Below are 12,202 nucleotides of genomic sequence, written 5' to 3' on the forward strand. Positions count from 1 at the left end.
AATTAAATAAGGGTAACTACAAAGACTTGAGGGAGGAGCTGGCCAGAGTTGATTGGAAAAGGAGCCTAGCAGGGAGGACAGTGGAACAGCAATGGCAGGAGTTTTGGGGGTTATTAGGGAGGCACAACAGAAATTCATCCCAAGGAGGAGGAAACATGCTAAGGGGAGGACAAGGCATCCATGGCTGACGAGGGATGTCAAGGACAGCATAAAAACTAAAGAAAAAGTATACAAAGGGGCGAGGATTAGTGGGAACCAGAGGATTGGGAAGCCTTTTAAAATGAGCAGAGGACAACTAAAAAAGCAATAAGGGGGGAGAAGATGAAGTATGAGTGCAAGCTAGCTAGTAATATAAAGGAAGTTAGGAAGAGTTTTTTTCAATATATAAAAGGTAAGAGAGAGGCAAAAATAGACATTGGACCACTGGAAAATGTGGCTGGAGAAGTAATAATAGGAAACAAAAAAATGGCAGACAAACTGAATAGTTACTTTGCATCAGTCTTCACAGTGGAAGACACCAGTGGGATGCCAGAGCTCCAGGAGAATCACGGGGCAGAGGTGAGTGCAGTGATCATGACTAAGGAGAAGGTTCTGGGGAAACTGAAAGGTCTGAAGGTGGATAGCTCACCTGGACCGGATGGACTACACCCCAGGGTCCTAAAAGCGATAGCTGAGGAAATTGTGCAGGCATTGGTGATGATCTTTCAGGAATCACTGGAGGCAGGAAGGGTCCCAGAAGACTGGAAAGTGACTAATGTAAAATCCCTGTTTAAGAAGGGAGGGAGGCAGAAGATGGGAAATTATAGGCCCGTGAGCCTGACTTCGGTCATTGGTAAGATTTTAGAGTCTGTTATTAAAGATGAGATCGCAAATACTTGGAAGTGCATGATAAAATAGGACTGAGTCAGCACGGCTTTGTCAAAGGGAGGTCGTGTCTGACAAATCTGTTAGAGTTCTTTGAGGAGGTAACAAGGAAGTTAGACAAAGGAGAACCAGTGGATGTGATTTATTTAGATTTCCAGAAGGACTTTGACAAGGTGCCACATAGGAGACTGTTAAATAAGTTAAAAGCCCATGGTGTCAAGGGTAAGATCCTGGCATGGATAGAGGATTGGCTGACTGGCAGAAGGCAGAGAGTGGGGATTAAAGGGATCTTTTTCAGGATGGCAGCCGGTGACTAGTGGTGTGCCTCAGGCGTCTGTGCTGGGACCACAACTTTTCACAATATACATAACTGATCTGTAAGAAGGAACTGAAGACACTGTTGCTAAGTTTGCAGATAATACAAAGATCTGTAGAGGGACAGGTAGTATTGAGGAAGCAAGGGGGCTGCAGAAGGATTTGGACAAGCTAGGAGAGTGGGCGATGAAGTGGTAAATGAAATACAATGTGGAAAAGTGTGAGGATATGCACTTTGGAGGAAGGAATTTAGGCATAGACTATTTTCTAAAGGGGAAATGCTTTGGAAAGCAGAAGCACAAAGGGACTTGGGAGTCCTTATTCATGATTCTCCTAAGGTTAATGTTCAGTCGACAGTTAAGAAGGCAAATGCAATGTTTGCATTCATGTCAAAAGGGCTAGAATTCAGGACTACGGATGTACTTCTGAGGCTGTATAAGGCTCTTGTCAGACACCATTTGGAGTATTGTGAGCAGTTTTGGGGCCTGTATCTAAGGAAGGATGTGCTGGCCTTGGAAAGGGTCCAGGGGAGGTTCACAAGAATGATCCCTGGAATGAAGAACTTGTCATATGATGAACGGTTGAGGACTCTGGGTTTGTACTCGTTGGAGTTTAGAAGGATGAGGGGGGATCTTATTCAAACTTACAGAATACTGCGAGGCCTGGATAGACTGGACGTGGAGAGGATGTTTCCACTTGTAGGAAAAACTAGAACCAGATTACACCATCTCAGACTAAAGGGACGATCCTTTAAAACAGAGATGTGGAGGAATTTCTTCAGCCGGAGGGTGGTGAATCTGTGGAACTCTTTACCGCAGAAGGCTGTGGAGGCCAAATAATTGAGTGTCTTTAAGACAGAGTTAGATAGGTTCTTGATTAATAAGGGGATCAGGGGTCATGGGGAGAAGGCAGGAGAATGGGGATGAGAAAATATCAGCCATGATTGAATGGCGGAGCAGACTCGATGGGCCGAGTGGCCTAATTCTGCTCCTATGTCTTATGGTCTTATGACCCATCTCCTTCTGTCCAGTCTGGATTATTAAATGCAGATGGCCTTTGTATAGCTCTCCTTAAATTTGGGCTGTGCAGTCCACAGGTGGTTGTTAGTGGCTCTTCAGAGATAACGAGGTGTTGTTTTTCCCAAAACTACCAAGTAGCTTCTTTTGTTTGAGGGTTACAGGCAGGTAAAGGTCTTTGTTCGGTTTTAAACTTTTAAGAATAGCAATGAGCATGCCCATATATATTTTATAAAAATATTTAGCATGAGGTTGTAGTCCCTCAGAACACTGTCATGATTGATACCTTGTCCTGATTTACACCCAAGCAGATTTACACATTGACGTTTTTAAGTGCACTTGCAACTCTCTCCCACAAAACCGTGTTGAGCTTGGGGTTCAGTTAAACATTTCAAAATTGAGATGAATAGATTTTTGTTCAGCAAAGGAATTAACTGTGTCGGAACCAAGGCAGTTAGACAGAGGGCAGAATTTACTGGCCTCCCCTGTGGCGGGTTCAGTGGTATTTAATCAAGCAGGAGGGTTGTGGGTGAGAACTCATCACATTCCTGCCTCCACCCTGATTAATTCCTGGCCAGGAAGACCCATGGATGGCATTCTCATCCTGTCGCCAATTGAGGCCCTCAAGTGGGTAATGAATACCCAGTTAAGGACCTCATACCATGATCACTGGTATTAACCCAGTGGCAGGCGAGGGCTCACCATGCGGGGAGGCTGACATGCAAACACATGCGGGTTGCTAGTGTGCTCCCGGAGGGGGTGGGGGGTGGGTCCCTCATTCAAAGGCACGTGATGGCTGATTGCAGAACCCAGCGTTGCTGAGAGCCAACCCCTGCCCTCGCTACCCACCCCACCCCATGACGCCACTCAACTGCAGCTTGGACTACAGTTATGATGTTCAACCCGAGGTAGGTATGGTACCACTGTAGCCACCCTCTTCCCTGCGGCCTGCTGGTCTGTAGATTAGATAGAAGCTAACAGAGATAGGACTTCCTCTCTGGGGTTCCTGATCCTGCCACTGTCCAGTTAAGTGCCTGAGTGGCACTTGATATGTCGGGCCATCTCTAAAAGTGGCAACGTATGGTTTAAGCCAGCTCTACAGCCAGCAGGCAAGACTTCTGCTACCGGGGTTAAATATCTCTTGGGGTTAGAATAGAGATCAGCCATAATTGAATTGTGGGACCGTATCGAGGGTGGATGACCGCCTGCTGCTCCTATCTTCCTACTGTGCTCCATTCTAACAGGCCAATATTTTATTGGACTTACAGTATTTAGGAGATTGCGAAATAGAAGGATCGAAATCTCTTTTTACTGTGGCTACAACGTATTAGAAGCAAGTTTCTCACTAGACAAAAAGTGCCAACTCCTTTAATGTTTAACCCAGAGCTCAAAGAATTCCTGGATGTATTTGCCGACAGTGGCATCTTCACCTAACGCTGTAAATAGCTTTCCTCTGTGTTTTTTTTTGGTTGCCCTCTTGACAGGTTGTTCGTGATCCAGTCCCAAGATTGTCAGTTTTTCTATAGAGGCTGGCAGCAACAGCTGAACATTTCTGCTCAGGCTCCACGCAAATGTGACATACTGACTGGTAATTCTGTCTTTCAGGGTTTTGATGATTTCATCTTTGCATTCTTCGCCGTGGAGATGATTGCCAAGATGATTGCGTTGGGCATCTTTGGCCCGAAATGTTACCTCGGTGACACATGGAACCGTCTTGATTTTTTCATTGTTATTGCCGGGTAAGTTCCCTGAGCTGTTTGTGTCTTGTCCGCTCTCTTTGTCCATAAATTATAGTATTGAGTAAGGTAAAGTCGCCATAGTCCCAGATGACCGTAGGCTGCTTTCCCCTTTGAGGGGGAGAACTGACTGGTGGTGATTTAACCTCAGGATCACCACACCTCAGGCAAGGGGCAAGGTTGAGAATGTGAGACCTTTATGAATAACCCCGGAGGATGCGCAGAAATGCACACTAAAGAACAAAGAACGTTACAGCACAAGAACAGGCCCTTCAGCCCACAAAGTCTGCGCCGATCCAGATTCCTTATTTAGACCTACTACTTATTGCCCAAACTATCTGTATCCCTCCATTCCCGCCCGTTCATGTGTCTATCAAGATACATCTTAAACGTTGCTATTGTGCCTGCCTCCACCACCTCCACTGGCAGTGCGTTCCAGGCACCCACCACCCTCTGCGTGAAAACCTTCCCCACACATCTCCCCTAAACTTCCCTCCCTCACCTTGAACCTGTAAATGATTGATTGATTGATATTTATTGTCATATGTACAGAAGTACAGTGAAAATAATTTTTCTGCGACTATGGGAACGTACACAGTACGTACTGTCATGTGAGAGTACCTTTAAGAAATGGGTGTTTATCAAATAGCTGTAGTGGGTGGACCTTCAACAAATGGGTGTTTATCAAATAACTGCAGTATGTCAGAGTGTGGGTGGAGCTGGGCTGTCTGTCTGTTTGGGCTGGCTGCTACAGGGTGTGTTTAGTTTCATTTGGCAGATTGGGAGCTGCATCCAGCAAAACCAGGTGTAATTCTGATTTCTTTCTGCTTGAAAGGAATGTCTTCAAATCACTTGCAAATTTAAAAGTGATAACTGCTCTCAGTAGAGAATTTAAACCTGATGTCTGTGTTGAAGAGGGTATTTTGTCTTATGGATGTTGCAAGGAAAGATTAAGGGTTACTTATAGAATATTATATCTGTAGGGATTATTGGTGTTGGTAGTTGTTAAGATGTTCACTGTAGGTTTATAAAGCGTGAACTGGATTCATAAATAAACATGGTTCTGTTTTAAAAGCACTTTAGAGCTCTGTTGCATCACACCTGTGAAGAAGGCCCTGGTGCTCCCACTAACCGAAATCTATTAAAAGTTATGGGTCAGGTGAACTGCATAATATACTTTGGGGTTCTCTAAACCCTGGCCCATAACAGTACTTAGTAGATAAAAGAATAACTGACAGAGTACATTGACAGTGGTGCATCAACAAATAGTGATTGGTTACAGTGCAGAAAAGGCCAAACAAGAGTAGCATAGGGCGTCTTGAACAGTGTTCTTATTGGGAACAGATCAGTCCAAGGGGGAGTCATTGAGGAGTCTAGTAACTGTGGGGAAGAAGCTGTTCCTATGTCTGGATGTGCGGGTCTTCAGACTTCTGTATCTTCTACCTAACGGAATAGTCTGGAAGAAGGCAAAGCCTGGGTGTGAGGGGTCTCTGACAATGCTGTCTGCCTTTCTGAGGCAGCGGGAGGTGTATACAGATACAATGTGGGGATGGCAAGCTTGTGTGATGCGTTCGGTTGAGTTCACCACACTCAGTAGTTTCTTGCGATCTTGGGCCGAGCTGTTGCCATACCAGGCTGTAATGCAGCCGGATAGTATGCTCTCTATGGCACATCTGTCGAAGTTTGTGAGAGTCAATGCAGTCATGCCGAATTTCTTTAAGCGCAATACTGCCTTCTTGTCTTCCGGGACCTTCATGGCTGCGATGGCCTTGACCTTGTCTGTGTCGGGATGCATGCCCTGCTGAGAGATCTGGTCTCCTACGAACTTGAGTGTCGACATGCCAAAGCAACATTTGGCCCTGTTCAGCTTCAGGCCATTGGTGTGGACACGGCGGAATACCTGCTGGAGATGGGAAACATGCTCCTCAGGGATCGTGGACCATATGATGACGTCGTCCACGTACACACGAACCCCTTTGATGCCCTCCAACATCTGCTCCATGATGCAATGAAATATCTCCGATGCCGAGACGATGCCTAACGGCATACGGTTGTAGCAGTATCTGCCAAAAAGTGTGTTGAAGGTGCAGAGCCTTCTGCTGGACTCATCCGGCTGGATTTGCCAGAATCCATGTGACGCATCTAACTTAGTGAAAAACCTTGCATGTGCCATCTCACTAGTGAGTTCCTCCCGCTTCGGGATGAGGTAGTGTTCACGCATTATACTCTGGTTGAGATCCTTGGGATCAATACAGATGCGCAGGTCTCTAGAGGGTTTTTTAACCACCACCACCGGGCTGACCCAGTCAGTCGGTTCGGTTACCCTGGAAATGATCCCCTGCTGCTGCAGCTCCTTGAGCTGTTCCTTCAGGCGCTCCTTCAGCGGAGCCGGGACCAGGCGTGGTGCATGGACCACTGGCTTGGCATTAGATCGCAGTAGGATCTTGTACCAATATGGCAAAGTGCCCATCCCATCAAACACATCTGGATACTGAGCGAGGATGTCGTCAAGGCCAGCTTGAAGATCCATGTTGGAGGATGTCATTGAATAAACCCGTTACACCAGGTTTAGCTTTTTGCAGGCATGCGCGCCCAGTAGGGATGCCCTGTCCGGCTTGACAATTTCAAACCTTAGCCGTGCATGGGTACACTGGTTGGAGACGAGACGAGTAGATGGCAGGACCCCAATGCCGTGATGCCATTACCGTTATAGTCCAGGAGCTGGCAGGCTGCTGGAAGGACCTTGGGGGCTTCTTGATGCGTTTGAAGTCTGCCTGTGAGAGGAGGTTGGCAGAAGCACCTGTGTCCAGCTTGAACTGGATGGAGCAGCGGTTGACCTGCATCACCGCACGCCATTCATCCTCTGAATCCACAGCGAGGATGGACTGAATGCGAGATGAGTTAGGTGTGGCATGTTCATGTGTGGTAATGATGCCCACTTGGTAGGTGGACTCCAGGCCCTCATCCTCTGGATCCGTTGTACTGCCAGGATCAGAATCCTGTAATCGTCGTTGCACATTCTGTTTGCGCCGTCGTCGGAATTGGGAGCGCTGGCCTCTGACTGGTGGTGCAGACCTGCACAAGGCTGCATAGTGTCCAGGCTTCCCGCAATTTCAACATCGCCTGCCTCTTGCAGGGCAGTGTCCCTTTAAGTGGGCGTTGCATCAGTTCGGGCATGTCATGACGTCGCTGTCGTGACGCGACGTACGTCGTCGCACATGCGCAGTGCCGTCGGCAGACGTCGGCAGACGTCGGCACCTGCGCAGTGTGGGTGTCGGCTGCTTCGTCATCCCGTTCACATCGCGCATGCGTGGGGCTCTGGGAAAAGCGCGCAAGATGGCCGCTGTCTTCAATGCTGAGGCGTTGCATCCGGGAGATGGCCTGCACACTCTCTGCTTCGTGGGAGGCAAGTTTCACATTTTCAGCCGATTTGTATTGGGAATACCGATTTTTTGCATGCTCATGCACTGTGCATGTTTTAATCGTGACTGGCGGGGTCATGTGCTTGATTTTAAGAGTTGCTCTCTCAGAGGATCAGAGTGAACTCCAAACACGATTTGGTCTCTGATCATGGAGTCAGCAATATCACCAAAGTTTCAGGACAACGCTAGCAGGCAGAGGTTAGTTAAGAAGGCACTGAAAGATTCATCTTTACCTTGAAGATGTTGTTTGAATATGTGGCGCTCGAAGATTTCATTGGTGTCTACTTCACAGTGACTATCAAACTTGTCCAGGATGGTCTGAAACTTTGTCTTGTCCTGGCCTTCGGTGAAGTTAAATGGGTTGAAGAGTTCGATGGCTTGATCACCCGCTGTCGAGAGGAGAAGCACGATCTTTCTTGCATCAGACGCATCCTCGACTTCTGAAGCTTTGATGTACAGCAGAAACTTTTGCTTGAATATCCACCAGTTGGCACTGAGATTGCCGGAGATCCTGAGCTGGTGAGGAGGCTGAATCTTCTCCATGGTGCTGGGATACATTTGTTGGTCATCACGGAGCGGACTGAGGTAAGCCACCTTAAATTATTAGTCTCCTGGTATCATGTTGTGTTAGGTACACTGGTATAACACTGGCTGCACTGAATGCAGCTTAGATCAAAAAGATACTCCAGACCTTGAAGTTAGTTCAATCAGGTTTATTGAACTAGTAGCACAGTTAGCACAGTTCTCTGTGAGTTCGACTCTCTGCTAACTTAAGTGTGGTTACTCTGTCTGACTGAACAAGACTAGCTCTTAGCCACGTGCTGGAGGTGTGAGATTGTAACAACACCCTTGACTGACTCTCTAGTTGTTCATCAGTGGAAAGAGGCGGAGTGTGAGTGCCTCGTGTCTTTTAGTCAGATCCCACCCCTGAGCGTCCTGCCTGCTTATTGGTCATGCCCTGTTCTCTGAATCCATTAGCTGCTTGTCTGTATATCATTATGTGTGTGTCTGCATATCATGACACACATTGTTGGGCTTTCTTGACTGTTGCATCAATGTGAGTGGACCAGGAAGATTGTTGGTGAAGGTGACCCCCAGGAACTTAATGCTATCGACCATCTCTACTTCGGAGCCATTGATGAAGACGGGGGACGGGGTTGTTGTGCTATGCTTCCTGAAGTCGATGATCAGTTTGTTGGTCTTTCCAGCATTCAGAGAGAGGTTGTTTTCAGTACACCATGCAACCAAGTGATCGACCTCCCTTCTGTCATCTGATTCATCGTTGTTTGAGATACGACCCACCACAACTATATCATCTGCAAACGTATAGATTGAATTGGAGTTGAATCTCGCCACACAGTCGTGTGTACAGGGAGTACAGTAGAGGACTGAGCACACATCCTTGCGGGGCCCCGGTGTTGAACTATTGTGGAGGAGGTGTTGTTACCTCTCCTGACAGATTGCGGTCTGTTGGTGAGGAAGTCAAGGATCCAGCTCACAGGGAGGGGTCAAGTCCAAGGTTGCAGAGTTTTCCACCCTGTTGAAATTCAATCCTTTTTCAATATCAAAATTCCTTTGTCAGTGTTATAGTGTTGGTCAAGTCTTCCGTTCTCACTTTAATTGGGTCATTGTTGCATGCAACCACACCTTTACCACAAATTCATCAGGTTTGATTGCTGAGGATGCGACTGTCCAAGATATTGATAGAAGCACATGGCAGTCGAATCCACTCCCAAGCCTCAAAATCTTTACTCCTGCTCTCATCCAATTACCCAAAGTTTAATCAATTGCTGTACAACTCGACAACTGTAAAGGGCACAAAGATTGTCACTGCTACATTATTGATTGTAAATGCACATCATGTTAGGTGCAAGAGCGTACTGATTGACATAAAGGTCATTCCCTCTTGAAACTCAAATAGCTCAAATGATTCTTCAAACCCTATTTGCTTAACATTTCAAACACACTTCCTGGTGTGTGTTTGTTCTTTCATGTTGAAGAGCTAAATCTCTTCAAACCGGTGATTAACATGGGAAACGTTACTCTCCCTTCTTTCACCCATTGTCTTTTCTCAGACATATTTTATTGATCGTCAAGCACTTTGGAATACTCTACGGTCATGAAAGGCACCATAAAAATGCAAGTTCTTTCTTTCTGCCTTTCTACCTTTTCTTGTTTCAGTCAAATGCTTCAGTCAGAGGATTATAGGGAAACTGAATTCTCAACCATGACCTGAGGATTATTCTGCACAAACCTAATTGTCTCGCTTCACCAAGAAGCCTTGCTATAAGACTTACAAGAAAATAATCTCTCTCTCCACTGGGCCCCCTGCTCCACTCTTGGTCACCCTTGCTGAAACTCCATTTCCCTGGAAGCTTCCACACCTCTCCTGGCGAGTGTTCTGGTCACCTACACTTCTGTTCCCATTCTGTTCCTCTCTCCCTTACACTCTGCTCCCATTCCACATGCCAAAAGAGCCAGCTCTTGCTTGGTTCTTTACTTCATTCAAAATAATTAAAGCACATTGTCTGATTTCCTGAGATATTAATAGCATTGCTTTACACATCTGTTTACCCCTGGATAAAAAGCACAAGGTGTCGCATCATGTACATCTGTAAACTTCCATTTATTGCAAAGCTGCCGTCGATCTCAGTGACAGATTGAATTGAAGTACTTACCAGACATGATCTAATAGATTGGTAGATCAGTGGTTGCATGGCTTACTGTTCCTATTTTCCTATGTTAAGTGCACAGCCCATGCAAGTGCACATTTTTAGCTGAGATTCAAATTGAGGGGATGGTACATTTCCATTGTGTTACGACACCTTGAGCTAGTGCATGGTTGATTCCAGCCTCACATGACCTGGAGTCGCAACACAATTGAAATTAACTCGCAATTTTTAAAAATACCCCAAGTCGTTGGTTTTTGGCTGCCCAATAACTACAGTCACCAGGTTTGTAAATTTAAATACAATTAACTTTATTAATAACAATAACGATAATTAAATAGGCGACAAATACTACTGGTTAACTACTATCTCTTGAACATGCCCCACCCTCTACACACACACAAGATAAACAGAGGAGAAAGGGGGTGTAAAAAATAATGCTAAAAGTAAAAGGATAAAAGTCTCTGGGCATGATTCAGTGGACTTGTGCTAAAGTCCACTTAACGGTGTCTTTCGCGGGGTGTTTCTCAGCAGCGGAAATACCCCGCTATTCAGCGGCACTTTGCCATTCTTTTTTACCTCAGGGAGAATCTCTCTGACGAGGCCACACTTAGAGGGATTTCGGGAAAGGCTCCTCGCAGATCAGGGCGCCATTTTGACCAGTTGCCCCAATATTAACCCTCCCCCCTCCTTTCAGCACCCCTCCCATCTTTTTGTGACCTCCATCCCCCAACCTTGGGGGGTCCGTCGGAAACCCCTCCCCTTCACCCCCCTCTACCTGGCAAGGCCAACCACCAAGACCCAACCCCTAGCACTGCCAGACTGGCACCCTGGCAGTGCCCCTGGCACCCTGAAAGTGCTAGGGCTGCACTGCCAGGGTAACATGCTAGCAGTGCCAAGGTGCCCATGTGCAAAATGGAGTTCCAGGATGCCACCCTGCCTTGTCTCTGACCACCGAGGGGTCTCCAATCACCTGAGAGGTTCCCCAGGTGCCATTATGACTGGTCCACCTTTGTGTGGACCAGTATTAAACGGCGCCCTGGCGAAGCCTCCCAGGTGCAGCCTGTAAATCCTGGTCCCAGGGTGAATCCAGTGAAAGCATATTTAAATGAGTCTAATGGCTGATTTAAATGTACTGATCTGGATCTCGTCCAGCGAGATTCAGTGGCTTCATCCCAACACCAAGACTGGCTTGGCGAGGCTGCTGAAACGCACCCCCAGTTTCAGATAGACATCTTCCAGTTATAGTTTTCTTCAGTCTAGGCCTTCAGTTGGATGATAATGTGTTGGGTGTTCTGGATCACATACAGGTCACCAACACTTGAAATAGTGAAACACTATTTTATTGAATCATTAACTGTTTAAACATACTCAGACTGTGGGTTAATACGATACTAGCTTTAATTAAAGACCTTTGCCTTGTCCTAACCAGTCAATGCACTCAGCACATGGTGAATGTCTGTGTTGCAGGCTGGGAGCTCTGTCCTCCTAGCGAGCTGCTACTCGAATGAGCGTGAACTCTGATGCCCCCTGTCTTTATAGTGCGTGTGCTCTCACTGGTGATTGGCTGCGGTGTTGTTTGTGTTGATTGGTCCCACTGTGTGTCCATCAGTGTGTGTCTGCACCATGATATACTGGTGTATATTATGTCAGATGATATTTTTGCTTCCAGTCTGTAATGGTTTTCACTGTAGACTCATCAGGGTCTCAGACTCAAAAACAGCAGGCAGGAAACATTTGGGTGAGAGAGAGAGAGCAACACACAGCCTCTGCCCTCAGCATCCAGGAGCTTTCTCTGCTGGGTCCTTTGAAAACTCCCACTGGCAGATCCCAATTGCTGTCTGTTGCCAGGCAGACTATTATCCCTGGCCAATCCATTGGCCATCAGTCAACCAATTCCTCCGATCTCTTGGGTTGCAGAACGTTGGAGTCCTTCTGTTCAAAATCTAAATCTTCTTACCATAGTGGACTATTTTACAACTTTTCAGTTATTCACTTCCCCTACTTGACCTAAAGGAATGTCTCCATTAAAAATCCATGGACCAAAATAGTAACAACAAAGTAAAACAAGTAGGAAATAAGGAAATCAATAAGAAGGGCCAGTACAATTGTCTTCAAACTATTCTTTGGCAATACGGATAACTTAATATTTGAGTAATTTCACTACTGATGTAATTGTA

General features: G+C 46.4%; 1 protein-coding gene across 3 annotated transcripts in view; it reads left to right on the forward strand.

The window, feature by feature from the left end:
• The window catches only part of cacna1g (calcium channel, voltage-dependent, T type, alpha 1G subunit), a 541,990-nt gene that overhangs the window by 12,649 nt on the left and 517,139 nt on the right, over positions 1-12,202 (forward strand). For all 3 annotated transcript variants that reach the window (XM_072483051.1, XM_072483052.1, XM_072483053.1), the window contains exon 2: positions 3,801-3,934. In XM_072483051.1, the coding sequence (XP_072339152.1) occupies positions 3,801-3,934 (134 nt within the window). The remainder of the gene's footprint in view (positions 1-3,800; positions 3,935-12,202) is intronic.

The sequence above is a fragment of the Scyliorhinus torazame genome, chromosome 18 (genome assembly GCF_047496885.1).
Source record: "Scyliorhinus torazame isolate Kashiwa2021f chromosome 18, sScyTor2.1, whole genome shotgun sequence".
Classification (NCBI taxonomy): Eukaryota; Metazoa; Chordata; class Chondrichthyes; order Carcharhiniformes; family Scyliorhinidae; genus Scyliorhinus; species Scyliorhinus torazame.